The 18,404-nt window shown below is 41.2% G+C and overlaps 1 protein-coding gene across 2 annotated transcripts in view; it reads left to right on the forward strand.

Moving 5' to 3' along the window:
* Positions 1–16,540, forward strand: part of LOC307045612 (uncharacterized protein) — a 65,611-nt gene extending 49,071 nt beyond the window's left edge. Inside the window, exons 1-7 of one of the 2 annotated variants that reach the window (XM_079691389.1) lie at positions 5,119–5,566; positions 7,090–7,284; positions 13,146–13,308; positions 14,107–14,655; positions 14,917–14,984; positions 15,494–15,537; positions 16,421–16,540. In XM_079691389.1, coding sequence (XP_079547515.1) covers positions 5,489–5,566; positions 7,090–7,284; positions 13,146–13,308; positions 14,107–14,655; positions 14,917–14,984; positions 15,494–15,537; positions 16,421–16,472 — 1,149 coding nt within the window. In that variant the 5' untranslated portion in view covers positions 5,119–5,488 and the 3' untranslated portion in view covers positions 16,473–16,540. Of the gene's footprint in view, positions 1–5,118; positions 5,567–7,089; positions 7,285–13,145; positions 13,309–14,106; positions 14,656–14,916; positions 14,985–15,493; positions 15,538–16,420 lie in introns of those variants that run through there. The other variant, XM_079691390.1, reaches the window with a different exon arrangement.
* The last annotated feature ends 1,864 nt before the right edge of the window (positions 16,541–18,404 follow it).

Below are 18,404 nucleotides of genomic sequence, written 5' to 3' on the forward strand. Positions count from 1 at the left end.
ACTGAGTTTAGGCACGTTAATAACGTTTTAATGAAGTTGAATACAGTATATTCATATGTGTCAGTGATTTCAGGTCAATTCGGCGAACATAAACATAAATGATCGTGGTGAAGATGATGATTAAATTAGGATTAAAAATCGAGAGCCGGGCTGCATTTCCTCCCATTCGTTTTTTTCGAATAACAAAATTATTTTGTTAAATAATGGTGATGTTTTGTAAATTATTACATGTCTCTTATTTAGCACAGTAGTATGATATCCGTGACATATGGATCTTAACAAAGTTCCGCTGTACATCCAGCATACTGTATCTCACTTTATTTCACATGAGCTCCAGTGTGGAACCCCACTGCACCCCCTGGTGGATCAATGATCCATTGCAGCTGGCTTCATTATAATTACATTTATCTATCACGGGGGCGGTCTCAAGTCAAGCTGGAGGTTTTCCCTTGAGCGAGGGCAGATCACGTACCAATCACGGCCCTCGCGTTTCAAACTGTCTGAAATGAATCGCTACATCTGTATACTGTTTACAAAAGATGCCTGAAAAAACAAACATTTAAAAAAGTGGCCGCGATGTCTATCCAATATCACTCTATTATTGATTTAGGGGAGGGGGCGGGGCCCCATGGTCCGACCTGCGGGGGAGCCCCGAAATATTGCGCAACGCCACTGATACAAGTCACCACGTAAGCCATTCTACTGATGCTGGACAGTTTTTCAGTGGGTGCACAATAAACGGCAACATACAAATGAATGTAAATAAATAGCCAAATAATGGATCAACGCTCTCTGTGTAATGTGTTCGCTAGCTGTTAGTGTTGTTGCATAGCAACCACCTCGCACTAGGTTTCTTGCAGAAGGCAACGGAGGGACTATTTTATTTTGAACATCATTATTTACTAATAAAAACTATTTAAATTAGAGTGTGTATTTTTCTTTCATATTGCCACACTTAGTAACCATTTTATAAAAGCAATAGCTCACTTCAGGCCGTGATATATGCTCATTATATCACAGCTAAGGGGGTTGTCTTAATTATTGCACTATTTAACTTATTACTATTTTACTTTTTGAATTTACTTGCACTATCTTTTCTGAGTATCTGTTGTATTGTGTTGCACTGTTGGAGGAGCCTGTTACCTAAGGGGGGGGGTGGTAGTACACGTTCGAGTTTTGATTTGGATAGTGTGCCGTCGATGGGTTTAATTCCATTTCAAAGTGCTGTTTGACGCGTGTAAACTTTGCGCACTTTCACTCCAACATCCAATCCCAGAGCTTGAGAACTGAAAACAAACGATCAATTTTTCACTTTGCTTTTTTTTTTGCCTAAAAATTGAATGGGTGCTGGCCATTGGCCTAATCATATCACCTGTGTTGGCTTTATGTTTTTGGTCAAAAATGTGTTTGTTTCACTAGCATTGATGTAATGAATAATTTTTCGAATTTAATTAAATAAAAACATTAAAAAAACACATACATTTCTTGGGGGTGCTTCAGCAATCAACATTCATTATCCAAAGTAATTTGACTTAGGCCTCTTCTTTATAGAGGACAAGATATACCTTCAAAGCACGTAGCTCAGAGACAATCAAATGTACTTTCTCTACCTTCTCCTCTCCCTCTCTCTTTATCACTGGCTACATCTGTGAAAGTAAGTGAGAGAGAATCCCAATATGTTTAGGTGAGAAAAGTCATCATTTGCTCTAATGTTTATTTGCTGAGGTGGAAGGGAGGAGATGTGACAAATGTGCTGACTGGAGTAAGGAGCATTAGCAGGTGAGGCAATGCATTAAATCCCTCAGACTCAATCATTGAGGTAATGTCCCGTTTGTTTTGGATTCATAGCAAGTACTGCCTTTTAATAGATTGAGTGTGGCCATCCATGAATCTCTGGCTACCATTATCCTGCAGTGGGAACAGTGTTTATACAACGCACCACATCATCTGATGCAAACCATGTGGACATAAAGGGATCAAGTGAAAATCTGTGATCCGGGTACTATTTTCTTAAGGCAGAGCTGTTTTGTGGACACTCATTTAAATCGCTTGATGCGTTTTATTATCACATTGTGGGTAAGGAATGTCTTTTTAAAAACATTGTTACATTTTTGAAATGCCCTTTAGATACTGATCAACATTTTAAATGGTCTGGCAAGAAATGCTATTTGACGCTGTGGTCGACGCAGGCTGCATCTCAGGTCGGTTAAATGGAATCCTTGAGTCCCTGACTTGCGTCGTTTCCCTGCGTTTAGTCCCTCCCACCAGGGAAACATGGAGAGACGCAAGGAAACCACGAGAAGCAGGGAAATTAGTTTTAAGAGCAATGGGACGTCCTTTCTTACGGAGCGTCACGTGAAGCGACATCCGTTTGTGATGACGCCGCGCAGCTTTTCGTCTGTCAGCAGCAAGCTCTGTCCCCGTTATATTCACAAACACCCCCGCCTCTGTTATTACACATTTACTGACATAAACATTTGTATCATCTGTTGTAGACCCAAATACATTAAATAAAATAAGAACTCATTCTCAAAAAAGACAAACGCCCTTCTTAAAATGTATAAACGAACAATAGTTAGATTAATATTGATTAGAGTGCACAAAATAAATAAAATAATTCAGAGAAGAAAAAGAAATATGTTATCTATCAAAACCCAGTTAGATTAACATTCATTGGATTGCACACTTTGTTTGTTTGTGTGCACATTAACATTTTAATAGCACTTAATGACTGACTGAATGGAAAAATATAAAACGAAAAAAGCGATCATGAAAATGTTTCCAATAAATGAATAAAATGATTTTTGACCACTTTGTTGTTCAGCTATATCACATTTTGTAACTAAATGATACATTAATTGAAACAAAACACAGTATAAACTGAGGAGTGAGTCCCTTGAGTTTCATGTGTTTTCTTCACTCCGCTGGGAAACTGCTCTCATGTCAAGAAGCATCAGATTAGTGCATGCACTGCATCGTCCAATCAGTGAGCGATACACAGTAAGGGGGCGGGGCGAGTACCTGAGGATTTCATCGGAGGATGGTCTGGTGGTTCCTCGATTATCGCTCCTCCAGTATCGCTCCTCGGTCCTCCGGCAGAAATAAGAGCCATGGGACGCCACTCAAGATGGCGCAGACAAATCAACTTCCGGTGATACCGAGGACCGAGGAGCGAGGAAATAATAATAATAATTAAATAATAACCTACTTGAGATGCAGCCCTGGACTTAAAAAGTGTGATATGCGCCGGTGAAGATGGCCGCATTGTCTTTTGGCTCCTCTCCAACTTTGCCCTTTTTCGTATTTTTTGTGTTTATTTACTTTTTGCCGTTTGCTTTTAACATGGTTCGCAACATGCAAGCCGACCGCACCAACTCTGCAATACAATATAGCAGAGAGGAACTTCTTCACATCAGAGACTTTGTGGACAATAGCCCACCGACAGATAATGGAGATTCGCCATGGCTACCTGTTGCTGTCCTACCTGAGAGACACAGGAGGAAGACAAAGCGGGGGTCCCGCGCCGGGCTGCTGGTCAGCCTGAGGAAACGAGAAAACCGACCCCCTCTTCCGAGTATTCTTCTGGCCGATGAAGAATACTCGGCCAGAACCGGAGATCTCTTTCTGATGACCTGTCCTCTTCACACAGCAGGGTAAGGACCAATAGCTACTCCAAAAGTAAAAGGCTAGAGGCAAAGCTAACGACTGGGCCTGAAACTCTGATTGTGGTTGACTATGCTGTCAGAGATGTAAAAGGTCTGTGTAGTAAGAACAACACCAAAGTACTCTGTTTTCCCAAGGATATGGTCTCTGACTTGGCTGAGAAGATCCTGCATATCAGGGCTGAACATCCGACTGTAAAAAAAAGTGGTACTGCACATTGGAACAAATGATGTTGTGAAACAACAGTCAGAAGTGCTGAAAGAAGACTTTAAATGTTTTTTGGAAACTGTCAGCTCTCTAAATGCGGAGGTGTTCATCAGTGGCCCTCTACCCCCAGTCAGAAGAGGAGTGGAGAGATTCAGCAGATTGTTTACACTGAACACCTGGCTTTCAACTGCCTGTACTGACCATTCTGTCAATTTTATTGACAATTTTAACTTTTTCTGGGACCGCAGACATCGTTTTAAGGCAGATGGAGTGAAATTGTTTATCTCTAACATATTCAACTGCCTGCGTCATCAATCTGTTCCATTTGCCAAGGACAAGCAACGCAAGGATTCAAAACAAGAGAAAGACACAACACATCGCTCAGAAAACCTTGAAGATGTATCACTGCAACCGCCTGAGGAATGCCTTGATTATGGGAAACCTATGAGACAAATGGAGGAGTCTCCACTGCCCTTCCCCCCCTCCTTATCACCTTTGAGGATACTCTTCCTTCACCCCACAGCTCTCTACTCGCCCACCCTCCTGGAGATCGCTGAACACATGAAGGAGATACAGGATGGCACCAATTCCTTCCTGGAGTTCAATGACCGCATTAAAGCAATACGTAGGGTTGGCAGCATATCCTTTACCCCCGCCCCTCAACGACGGCCCACAGAGACGTGCACCATTATGGTGTTATATTTGTGCCTCTATCCTGAGCACGCAATGAAACATGTTGGGCATAGAAAATGCTATTGAGCGCGCACTTGAACATTTTTGAGCACAGAGAAATATATTTTCTCTCATAAAACTCCTGCTCCGTGCGGAAGCAGACCACTGCACGCGCTCTCTTTCACTCTCTCGACCTCTCTATCCTGTGCGCGCTCAGCTTTGCCTGCCTGCTCGCCCAAGTTATCACAGCGTTACAAATGTGCCACAAAACCAACCAATCGGAGAACTCGAGAAGATCAATTCTGATTGGCTGGTCGTCTCTAATTATATCTTCTATCTGAGATGAGAGAGGGATTTTCGGTTGCCATCAGGCTGTTGACGTTCTTATTACACATCAATCGTTGACATTTACAGGACATGACAGACTCGAATGAAGAGAATAGTACGCCACAGTGTCAGGTGAGTTATACATTTCTAGTTTTCTGATATCACGTTGTTGTTTGCAATGCCTTTGACATAACTTTTTATCCGATCGTTTCATATAAGGGTGAGTTTGCTAGCCGGCAACATAGCTATATGCAACAAGTCCTCCAACTAATACGACCAAATAGGTCGATTGTTTTCCTTGTTTTCCGACCCATTAATACGACCCAGAGCAGCGTTTTCAATCAACGGGTGCGTCAGCCTGTATACCTTTACGACCCACGGGCGCGTTTTAAATCAACGGGAGGCGGCGTAATGACGTACAACGTCCTCGACAACTTCTGTTAACAACCATCGTTTTTCAGACACGTACACTCTTCAAAAATCACGGCTGTCTGTCGTAGAACAAAACGTGATCCGTCTCTTAAATTTGTGTCGACCACAGACCTTATTTCAAGCTATTTTCCCAAATCCTATGGAGAAATCTCATTGGTTCTGAGGCGAGGGAACCGGAAGTGGTAAAATGCTAACTCACCGGGGTTTTGGACTCGTTACTGCATCACTGACAACATCCATTTATTTCCCAGACAAGCTAATAAACGTGAATAGTCAGATATCAAAAATATATTCATTTTGGGATATGTATTATGTTGTTTTATTTTGTCGTCTAGTATAGTGACAAAGATTACTATGTTTACCTAGGAATAATGATAGCAAAGCTAAATTAGCCAAAAGTAGAATCAGCTAACGTTAACGTGAGCATGGAAGTTATGTGATCCATCGGTTCATGCGGTTGATCCAAATGTTATCACACGTCACATTCTTTATAACTATATTAAATACTATTTATCTATTAAGTGAAGAGTGACCAGGGGTGTAATACTGCCGGAACACCGCTCCGGCACCTAAAACGGGGATGGTTGTTAGCATCTGGTGCTAGCTAGCTATGATAACGGATAGGCTAAGAGGCTAATGTACCTAATGTAATGTTTACACAGTTAACTTTAGTCTAAGTTATCTCAGTGGGTCTGAAACAGTTTGGTCACCATATATGGAAATACATATTTCCAAGGCACACTTTTATATTATTGTAATGTTCCACAATAGGAGTCGGAAATTCAAGTTCCTAGGTTCAATAGCTCCTTTGGTAGTATACAAATACAGGTTCATAGGTCACAGGTTGCAGGTCGCAGGTTCAACGTCACACAGCACCCTAAAAAAAATCGAATGAATCTAAAACATCGATGAAATCATTACAATTCATACTATTTGACATACAACAAATGCATAAAAAAAAAAACAGTAAATAGTTAAATATGCACAAAGATACATTTAAAAAAAGTATTATTCTTATCTTTTTTTTTTATTATTGAAATGTATACAGTTAAGTTTCATATGGGTGTTGACAGATGTATCCATAGATTTAGTTAATTTTGCCCTCAAAGTGCACAAGATTGATGCATTTAACTTCCCGGGGGCCTCCGGACCCCCCTAGAGGACATGAGGTCCACCCCCACTTAAAACATATTCACATGGATAGGATACTAAATAAATGTGCACACTTTTTATATAGTAACCTTTGTACCTCAGCAGGAGGGAGTTAGTTTATAAAGGTCCTTCACTGATCACTTAACTATCACGCAGCTGTGTGCAGCATTTACTGTAAGAATCACACATTTATTCAATAATGCAGACTTAATAAATGACCATTCTTTGTTGATTCTGGCTGGAGTGTTAATTGACAGTAGTTACATAAGCTTCAAAACGAGCCACAACTGCGCGTGCACACATGCAGAACTTATAGAATTAGCAATACACCCCTGGTAATGATGATTTTAGTATTATTTTCTGTGATGATGGAGCATCAACTTTTGGATCAACCAGATATTGACAGATTAGGGTTGTCCATAACAGTCACTTTAAACATGTGACTGACTCTGTATAACATTGTTTTCCTTACTCTTGTGATTTTTGTTCATCCTATCTAAAAGATAAAAAAAACATGAGTTCATTGTTTTAACAAGATTTTTCACGATATAATAAAATACATGAATCCTGTAAACATTTGTAGTATAGTATTCTTATTTTTGGTATTCCCTGACATTATCTGTGTTTCTGTTACAGATGCCTACTCAAAAAGTGTGCCAGACATGCAGGCAAAGCATAGGAGTAGCAAGTAAAAAATGCAAACAATGTGGTGCCATCCAACCCTACAAAGAGAAACTCTCCAAGCAAAAAGAAAAGGTTGCACAGGAGTGGAAGGCCACGCAAAAGAAAAACCACAGTGTCAACAAAGTGTATGACTCGACACATTTACTGGTAAGCTTTTTTCTCTTGCAGATGTCAGTTATCATAAAAAAGTGTGTAAATAATCCCTGATCTTAATCTTTTTATACAAATTGTTAAATTACTTAATTGATTTATACTTTCCAACAGTCGCCCTCATTTACTTTTTAAAAATAATCCTAATTTCTTAATTAAGTTTATGTGAGAAGTACAGACTAGTGCACGATTACTGCACTTTAGGCTTGGGCGGTATTACGGTATACCAGGGTATTTCGAAATACCGTCGGTATGATTTTCAATACCGTGACGTAACAGACTGTGCGCCAAATCACAGATGCGTTTCATTCTATTACACTGACACGGAGTTTTGACAGGGACGACATTGATTGTAATGCACAGCACGCGCCAGCAGAGGGCAGGGGAGGGCAGTCCGTCTTTCCCGCTCTCAGAGCTCAGAACAGAGCTGAGCTGAGCAAGATGGCGGCAGCATTTGCCGGCCCCGAACTCGGACAACTAGTAAAAAAGAAAACTGCCTCTGCGCCTGTTTGGGACTATTTTGGGTTTACTCGTCGCCAGTGACTTCATCCAGCACAACGAGAGACAGAGGCACTTCTTTGGGAATGTTTAAGACGGGGTGAGTGAGTGTTGACATTTTTTAATCCTATGCAACTGGTTGATGGTTTTGTAGTCGAGGTCGGACGGTTTTAAAAACGAAAGCATTTACGTGCTAAACATTCACGCGAGTAATCCAATGAATCAAATGGAAATAAGGTTTTTAACACATGCACGGAATAATATTGCCAAACTAGTTAGTGAATATAGCAAACTTTATTCAATAAGTCAAGTATTTACTCCCGGAAAAAGTTTATGTATGATGATATATTGTTAACTTAGCTCACTATGGAAACAACGTCGGACATCTACAAACGCGTCCTGTATCCGATCTCAAAATGTGCCATTTGCACAATGTGTCATGTATGCAGCCCTTGTTTTGCACTTGCGCGCACTTCGCGGCACTTTGCGAGCGTCTACCGGCTCGCAGTGGCGTCAATTCAGCCAAAGCTAAGGTATGGCAAGGTTACTAGTCACATGACTTAACTACAGTATCAATCAATATACATGCCCAGCAAATAATCATAACAAAAGTGACAAGTCTGCTATGTAGCTTTTCTGTGTGGTTAGGAAAATTTGAACTTTTTCAAATGCAGCCTCACTCACATCCCGCTAGCGCAAGTAACTATGGACACAAACACTTAACTACGCACGTCAATCAATCAATTCAGTCAAATGCGCCGTTACGCATCCGTTTTCAGCACCATGGATAGCAAGCGGCAGGGTTAGACAGCAGTAATAGCCTTTCTGACACAATTTCACTCTTTCTGTTCACTTCATTCACTATGTAATTGCAACAATATCACGTGAACATACCAGGTAAACTGCTGTAAACTGTTAAAGTCCAAATATAAAGAGGAGAGGGAGGGAGGGAGGGAGGGAGGGAGGGAGGGAGAGAGGAGAGGGAGGGAGGGAGAAGAAAAGAGAAAGAGAAATCATATTAATAAGATGTTTGGGTATCTTACTTTGAGATGAACTTTATTAATTATTCCACAAGTGGATAACGGCGGGTCCTCAAAGCAGCAAAGTTATTGACGAGTTCATCTGCGTCCAGGGATTTTACGACAGCAGGCTCAACAGCCATCAACATGAGGTTTGTGAGCCTGTCATCGCTCATGGTGGTCCGCAGGTAAGTCTTGACTCTTTTTAAAACGGAAAAGAATCTTTCGTTGGATGCAGTGGAGACAGGAATTGTTGCTGCGATCTTGAATAGCTTGATGACCTCTGAAAAAGCGACAGACATGGTCTTCAGTCGTGTCAAAGCCAGCATTATGTTTTTCTCCTCCTCCACGTCCTCCTTCATCTCAAGTTCAAGGAAAGCTTTTGCTGTGTGACACTGGGAACTGAGAAGGGTGGTGTCGATCAGTTCATCATAGAGTTGTGCAAACTGTTCCATTTTAACTACATCCATGAAATGGGGAGATGAACAATCAAATGCCTGGCTAGCATTAAGTAGCTCATCATTATCTGTAAATCGGCGATCTAACTCAGAGATGAAGCGGTCCAGTGTTTCAAAGTATAGTCTTTTTTCTTGGTCATCTCCTGTTTGTCTCTGGCCACTGGATGATCCGACAATAAACCCTGCCAAGGCTTTGGACACACTCCGTGCTCTTGCTGGTCGCAGAGGGGCAGTGTCGCTGCTTGGGAGGCCGAGCTCTGTGGAAAATGCCTTGGCTCTGCTCAGTGTGTCCTGGTACTCTTTATCTGACCTCATCTTTTCCAGCTGGGCCTTAGTACTCCGTATGAGGTTGGAAGCCATCGTGATTGCAATGTCTTTTGTCTGAAGCTGTTCAGACAGTCCATAAGTGAGATTTAAGATTTTTTCTAGGACATGAAGACGCACAACAAAAGTGACTGTCAGCATATTTGTCCGAAGTCCAGCAGCTTCAGTTGAACCCTCTGCATGAGCGTCAATAGTGGCATCTAACACAGCTAGTATAGCCTCGTAGCGCAGTTTTATCTTCTGTAGAGCCCTATACCAATACAGCCACCGAGTGGGACAGGTGCGCTCCAAGTGCAGTATTTTGTTGTGTCCCAACTTCTTTTGAGCCTCAATGAAAAGCATGTGTCTGGTATTGCTATTTGCAATACAAGTATATAGTGTTTGAACAACACCAAAAAACTCTGCCATCTCTGGTATTTCAGTTATCGAGCTCACAAGCACAAGATTTAGTCTATGTGCATGACAGTGTATATACGCTGCATGCGGCACTTTTTCACGTATTAAAGCCTGCACTCCACGCACATTACCCCGCATAACACTTGCACCATCGTAGCATTGTGCAACACACAGCTGAATATCTAAACTCGATAATTCCTTTATTATTTTCTGGGCCAGGGATTCAGCTGTCAGGTCTTTCATGTGATAGGTTCCAATGGCTCTTTCCTTTATAATCCCGTCATGTACATAACGGATCAAAATGGCCAGCTGCTCCTTCTTAGACAGGTCTTTCGTTTCATCCACTAACACTGAAAAGTACCGTGCTTCTCCTACTTCATTTATGATTATACTTCTGATATTTTCCCCAATAACTCTCACCATATCATTCTGGGCTTCTGGGGAAGAATAGTGCGCATACCTGCGTTCCTGTTTGCTTTTCACGTTCCTGTCATCTGTTGCAATAACGTCCAAAAGTTCAAGGAAATTTCCTTTATTTTCATCCTCATCTCTCTCGTTGTGGCCACGGAGAGGGAGGGCCTGTCTTCCCAGAAATGACGTGATTTTGAACAAGGATTTGACGTGAGCCCGGTTCTCCTGCACCTCATCTGTCCTGTTTGCGTCAATCCGACTTGCGATGGATTCCTTATGTTAGCCTTAAAGTTAGACCACGCTAATGCAGCACAATTGTGTCTACTGCTCCCTTGATGATCCCGGAGATTTTTTTTCATGTTCTTCCAACATGTGTATCCAGTGTCTATGAACACACGCAGTCCATGCCTGTCACCTGTTAAAGTTGAGGCTCCTCCAAAATGACGGCATGCAAAGCAATAAACTGCATCTTCTTGCGCAGAATATTCAACCCAGTCATATTCCTGATACACACTGACATTAAAGCGTCTTCCATTTCTAGTTGGGAAGTGGGTCAAACGAGGACGCCTGAGTCCGTCTGTTTTACATCCACTAATATCCTTCTTCTCTGCTCCAGTTGACCCAGAGGCTGCTACTGCTGCTGCACCCGGGCCTTGACCTTCCTTATCGCTGTCCACGTCTGATCCAGCTCTTTCAATCTGAGAAATTGGTGGGGACTCAGACTCGGATTCAATTCGAGAAGTCGGTGTGGACGAGTTCTCAGCCTCCATGCATGTAGTCTCCGTCTCCCTGTTAGCATCTGCATCCCCGGCGCAGGTGCTGGAGTGGCTAACAGCCTCGTTAACAGCTTGAATCCCACCTTCACTACCTGGTCCTTCTCCCTCTGCTGCTGGGGCAACATTGGAGCCATCACCTTCACCTGCCTTTTTTTTGATAAAAAAAGATTCTAAAGTTCTTTGCTTTCTTTTCATTTTAGTTAATTAGCTTAGCCGAAAAATAAAAAAAACCGCGATAACATGACCCGCTCTGACCTCCGGCGGCTTCTCGTCAGGAGATACCACATTTCAAGATAGGGAGGGGGGATACGTTACGATAAGTATTGGGAAAGATAATATCTAGACTAGAGAAATCGATTGTGTTGTTCTGATTTTCATTTGTATTTAATTTATATGTATTAAATAATAGAATAATCAATACAAATTGACACAGAGTAATTCCATAAATTAATTTTTTTAAAACGAACATTTACATTTTCCCCTGGAGCCAAGGTGTGGCAGCTGCCATACCTTGCCATACCCAATTGACGCCTCTGCCGGCTCGGGCTGCATTTTACACCGAACATATAATATACCGTTCGAAACATCTATTTGCCGCCGAACGCCACCTCACTCAAGTCGACCCAAGTCATATCGTCAGTGGCGGCTGGTGGAAAATATTTTTGGTGGGGCTGTTGATATAGTGAGTAAAAAAATGTTGGGGGAGAAATTACCCCTTAAATTGGGACTGATACCGTCATATACCGTATACCACAGTATGATGTCAGCAAGGTATGACAGTATGAAAAAAATGATACCGCCCATGCCTACTGCACTTCATGTAATGTGTTAAGCAAAATTGTTGTCACCGTTGTATTTAAATCTGTAAAGGCATAACACATTTTTTCGAACTGATGTTAGATAGTGTTTGTACTGGCAAGCACCCAGTTTTAGTAAAACATTATTTCTTAACCAGAAGTAACATAGTTCAGGCCAGTGGTAATTCCTAGAATCAGAGCTTCAATGTACATGTTTTTCTAATTATATCTTACAAAAAAACCTGCATTTTGGTGTTTTATATTTTATTTTGGAACTTCATAGTATGGAAAACACATAATTATGTGACTATGGTTTCCAAAAGTAAAATAAATGAAATATCATATACATTTTTGAATAAATGGTAAAACCAAGAATGTCACAGAATCAAAACCAGCCCATATTAATATAGTGCTTGAAAGACAATCAAGACCTGGAAAGAGTTAGTATTAATAAAGAGGCCCTTAAAAGCACTTTCATTAAGCTTACCAGAGTCTCTGACTTTGAGCCGTGTTCGAACAGTCATTTCAAAATTCCCCTGTAACACCAGCTTTACATCTGAAGTGCTGTTAATGCAGAACTTTGAACCTGAAATGATATAGGTTATAGCTTGCTGACATGTTTCAAAGCTAAATGTAGCTTATTCAGATATCTGAATGTGAGAGTTAAATGGACCCATATTAGGGATGCCAGAAACTGACCATGATCAAAATCGGACAGCCCTGGCGAATATTAATCGATTATTCGCCGCCGAATTGAAACTAAGCCAGGAAAAAAAAGAAAAACATAAATAATAATAAAAATATATATAAATAAAATCGAATTTTAAAAATAATTTTCGATTATGGAGACTATAACGAATATTCGAAAAATAGAATAATCGCTGGCATCCCTAACCCATATAAAAAGAACTATGCCCATGTAAAAAAAACTCAAAGTGAACCCGAGCTCGATAAACTTCTTTTTTTTTTACAGTTCTTTTTTAGGGGCTCCCCTAAAAGGGGTCTAAAATCACACCTGGTTAATTGTGGGGTGCCTTCCTCAATGTGCACACGTATCACATCAGTGCATTTTTCACTTATGCAAAATAAATGGAGTTATAATGGCTTTAGGTGTGTGATGATGTTTAGAGCTGTTGTGTACATAATATTTCTTGTTTTTTTGTGTCCATTGTGTTCCAGCTCCACAAATGGAAAATGTTAGATCGGCGTCCCATCCTCCTTCTTGCCAAGAGAGGCACAAATGGTTTTGCGGCCGATTGCATCTGTCCATGGCAAATCGAGACAGAAGATGGTAACAATGCACTTGTTACCATAAAGAGGATTTACGAAAGCCTTATTAATGGTAAAGTATACAAATCTGCATGCTATATTTCAGCAATGTATCTGTTAACATTTTTTGTAAATTAGTTGCTCAGTTATCTGGTTTTAAATGTAAAAAAATGTGAATCACTGTTTACCAAGTAGTAAAAATATGTCGTTATGTCTTGTTTTGTCAGTTAAAGGGCCCATGTCATGCTTTTCTGGTTATTACCCGTCCCCTTGTGTGTTATGAAGCTTTTCCTGCATGTAAACGGTCTGCAGAGTCACAAACCCTCAAAGTACACCCTGTAGCGAGTAAAACTCTAACACAGAAAATACCTGTCTATGCTGCTCTTTTTCAAAGAAAATTCTTCCTGAGTATAGTGACGTAACGGGCATAGTGACGTACCGGCTCACACACACACACTCACTCAGCCTTATCTTTTCTCAGCCGAGGCTCCGTGGATCTCCTCACGCACACACAGTGTGTGTGTGTGTGTGCGCTCAGGCTGAGTTCCTCGCTGTCTCGCAGACCCCACGCAGCAACCAGGAAACAACACCAGTAATCCAGCTCACACTGTCTGCTCCTCGAGCCTCAAAGGGCGGAGCAGCGAGCCCCCCAACGTCCCGCCAACACGGCACCCAGACCCCACGCAGCATTCTCATCTGTTTGTCCTTACTGGTGTCATTTCCTGGTTGCTAACAAACGCCATTGTAACACAGAATCACTGATGTTCCGCTGTTTCATTTTTAGCTGTAATTACTCAGATTATAAATGTATATGGAAGATTATACTTGGTCATTTATTCACCATGCGTCTACTTTTTTTTCTTCTCAATAGTGACTTTGGCAGTTGAAACTGAGGGCCCTTCAACCACACAGGCAGAAATGGCCGCAGACCCAGGATCAGACTTGTCTGTACCTCTTACCACCGAGACTGACACTGAGTTCACTCTCTTCCTCACTCCTGTGTCCTCCGGCCTGACTCCTGCTCTCTCCTCCGGGCTGACTCCTGCTCTCTCCTCCGGGCTGACTCCTGCTCTTTCCTCCGGCCTGACTCCTGCTCTCTCCTCCGGGCTGACTCCTGCTCTCTCCTCCGGGCTGACTCCTGCTCTCTCCTCCGGGCTGACTCCTGCTCTCTCCTCCGGCCTGACTCCTGCTCTCTCCTCCGGCCTGACTCCTGCTCTCTCCTCCGGGCTGACTCCTGCTCTCTCCTCCGGCCTGACTCCTGCTCTCTCCTCCGGCCTGACTCCTGCTCTCTCCTCCGGGCTGACTCCTGCTCTCTCCTCCGGGCTGACTCCTGCTCTCTCCTCCGGGCTGACTCCTGCTCTCTCCTCAGTGTCTTCCTCACAGAAAAGAAGACCAACGAGGAATAAAGTGGCAATTAATGGTATGTGCGGGTTGATTAGTAATTATCTTATTTACATCGACTGAAACTGTGTTAGATTTTGCACATTGAATTAGTTAAAGAGAGAGAAAACAATCATCGGTACAATTAGAATACACCACCTTTTGTTTTGTTTAAGACTTTGCAGTATCAAAAGTCTCAGTGCCATTTTGAACAGTTTAATTGAGCACAATGTGATGTTAGGCAATGTTTAGGAGGTTATTGCTGAACTTCAACTTATTACCATCTTTTAATTCCTTGCAGAATGTCCCATTCATCAAGGGTCAGACACTTTCCCCTACAAAAAACTACTGAGGGAACGAATCAGGGAGGTTTGTTTAGAAAATATTTTTAAATAAATAAACAATGACAATAATGTTTCCGTGGAACCAAGTCTTATCTTATTGGATTTTCGTATACTTTTTTTAAAAGGAGTGTTTCAGTCTTAAGCATGACTGCTAATGTAAATATTGAAATATTGAAATTACAGTAACAATAATGTATTATTAATTTAAGGTTGAGGTACTTGTGTAATGCTTCATGTCGCATTAATGCATCATGTCCAGCCATTTATTTGTATATTACATTTTTTCTTGTAATCCTTTGTAGGTGAATTCCTATTCTTGGCAGTACAAATATTTTTTTAAATAATAATAGTATTCCAAAATATTAAACTGATGGGGAAAATGCTATTGACTATGTTACAGTCCTTCATATGTTTGAGTTAATCGTACCTACTATTATTTCAAATTATCATTTGATTTCACTGGACTTTTTGTATTTACATGTATGACATTTGAAAAAAATGAAGTTTACCTAAAATCTGTGTTTCTTTACTCAGGGCCATACCGAGGTGTTGGTGCAGTGGCAGTCTTGCTCTGGATGGTATGTATCTAATCTGAAGTTTCCTTCAGTGTAGCTGATGGGTCTGGCAGAACAGGGGCCACAAAGTAGTCTTACCAACCAACTTCATCAACCCTGAGATCACTAACTTAAACATTTTGGGTTCCTCAGCAGTAAATTGAATTTAGTTGATCACATGGGGGTGGGGAGCCATGTCATCAATGGCTCTATCAGACGTTTGCGCCATAAAGTAAGACATCCAAGTTCTCTGCCCTTCGTCATTCAGACATCGCGCCCTAGAAACGCTGTCTGATTGTAACACATAAGCAGGGAAGTAGCCTACATTGAAATAGAAATTAAAATATACAATAGAGTTTATCATTGATCAATATCACTAAAGGTTAAATGATTGATATGTGAGGCTGGATGGTATTTGATCTCTTTTGTAATTACTGACTTGTTACATTTGTTCTTAACAATTATACTATAAGTATAGTTAGTAGTAATAAGTAGTATTATTTCTGTGTGCAGTCTTGCAGGCAGTTGTCTAAGTTTAGTGCTGTATGTTTGGGCATTGATAAGACAGCAAATTCAAAGAATTGGTCAAATGAAACATTGACTTTGAAATAAAAAATGTACCTTGTATTATATATGATGTACGTGTTATATATAAATATATACATTATACTGCACTTTCATCATGATATTTTTGAGTGACTTAGTATATCTTCTCATTTGAAATAGCATTGTCAACATACTGTAGAACTACATATTCCAAAAAGTAATACTTTTTGCTGTGTCAGTATTGTCATACTGATATTCTGTACAAACTGTGAAGTCCACTGAGACAAATGTAACATTTGTGATATTGGGCTTTATAAATAAACATTGATTGATTGATTGATTGACTGTTTCTATTTTACAGTGGGGCGAAGTGGAAAAATTCCTGGGAGCCAAAGGAAAACTTTTCCAGTTAAATATGGCTGACTTTTTTTTTCTACTTTGGAGTAATAAAATACATATAAAAAAAACATCTATGTAAGTGTTGTGCCTATTTGTGTTCTTATGTTATCAGTGAGCTGAAGCCAAGACAAATACAAATATGTTTTAAGTGTATCCATACAAACTCATTCTCTAAAACTGTCATGATTGGTCTGTTGTGAATGACACCCATGAGGAAAAAGGTCCTATACATTATATCACATCGGCAGGGCTGTGATGTGATGAGGCCCTCGCGAGCGTCGACGGGGGGGTAGTGTGTAAACCCTGGACACACCAAGCCGATTACAGCTAGTGGAGCCTCGCAGCAGAAACTGTGGCGCGCTCAATTGCGCCGCATTTGCGCATCAGATGAGGCTCCCTCCACAAGATGAGGGCGAGAGGCAGACGCAATCTGTGTGATCGGCGTGTATGGAGGGGCGGGCCTGCACATCGGCATATCACAGACTGGTGCATACATTGTACAGGCGGCAATTTGAAATGGAACGCAGCCCACACACGGCAGACAAACCCAAACACTTTTGGAACACGCCACCTCCAGACACATTAACATGCACTCCCCTAACTTTCCCCTAATCTTACATTGTATTTCATTCCATAACATATAAATATACTGTTCACCCATGTGAAACACACACACTGAAACCAAAATAATTTACAAACATGTAAAAATCTTTCATATGCGATGGAAACTTCTGAAGCAATGGAAACAGGAGTCAGAGAGACACGAGGAGAGTAGGAACTTTGATGGCAAACTGATGGTTTATTCACAAGACATGTTGTGTGCCACGAATTGACACAAAAGATGCCAAACCAATTCTGAAGATCTCTACCCCAGACCCATATTTAGCTAGTTCTGAGAGAAGAATCAACATTGTGCATAACAAGATAAAACCAACACCTCTATCAGCTGACGCCAATAGGCAGGAACAGGGAGACAAAACACTGAGAGCACAGTAGCCAAGGCTACAGGTGCCTGTGCTCAGTCAGGACCTGGGGGGTATACCACGAAACTGGTTCAACCTAACCTGGATATGTTTGAGTTAGCCGGTTGGCCTAATCCAAAACATACGCCCTCTCGCTAAACGGCACTACGACACGGGTTATCAAGTGGATCGCTCAAGCCAGCCGTGTCCTATCTAGTTAGGTGCGCGTTCACATAAAAGGGGTAGTATTTGGAGCATTCGACCAATCACAAACATGGAGAAGCGTACTGACAGCGCAGCGCGTCATACTTCCTGAATGAAAAGTCAACTATATAATTAGACAAATATGAAGACTTTAAACATCCATGACTCAAACACTTTATCCAGGATAAAAGCCACATAGCTGCACCTGCAAGGTGAACACAGCTGGTAAAAGAAAAAGTGTTTGAATGCGTACATTAACAGGTTTATGATATGCCCCGTCTAAGACACGATCTGACTTTAATTACATTTGACTCGAGTGTTTCGTAATGTGTTGCTTAAAATAATACTTCTGCATACAGTATGTGACACTGTAAGTGTTGCACGGCCAGATACGGCTCAGCTGACTCAGATAAGGAAATATATGATACATTATGATGTGATGCCGCGGACTGTACTGTTACTTTGATCCAGTTACTTATGTTGTGGCAGATATTTAATTAAGCTTTCTTAACGCTAATGTTATAATAGTCAGATTGCTCTGAAGATGGGAGGTGATATTCTATTAATGTTCACATTCACACGTGAACACGTTTGGTTCTATGCAAACTCAGTAATATCCATTGTGATACCGTTATAAGGCCTTCACAAGAGACTGTCAGTGGAGATTAAAGGGGATCAGGAGCTCACGTCTTCTCAGAGTCCTTGGTATCTGGCTTGATGATTGTCTCACATTTCTAAACTTCATGTCAATAACCTGCTTAAAAAGCTGAGGGTTAGGCT

The sequence above is a fragment of the Notothenia rossii genome, assembly GCF_949606895.1.
Source record: "Notothenia rossii genome assembly, chromosome: 7".
NCBI classification, from domain to species: Eukaryota; Metazoa; Chordata; class Actinopteri; order Perciformes; family Nototheniidae; genus Notothenia; species Notothenia rossii.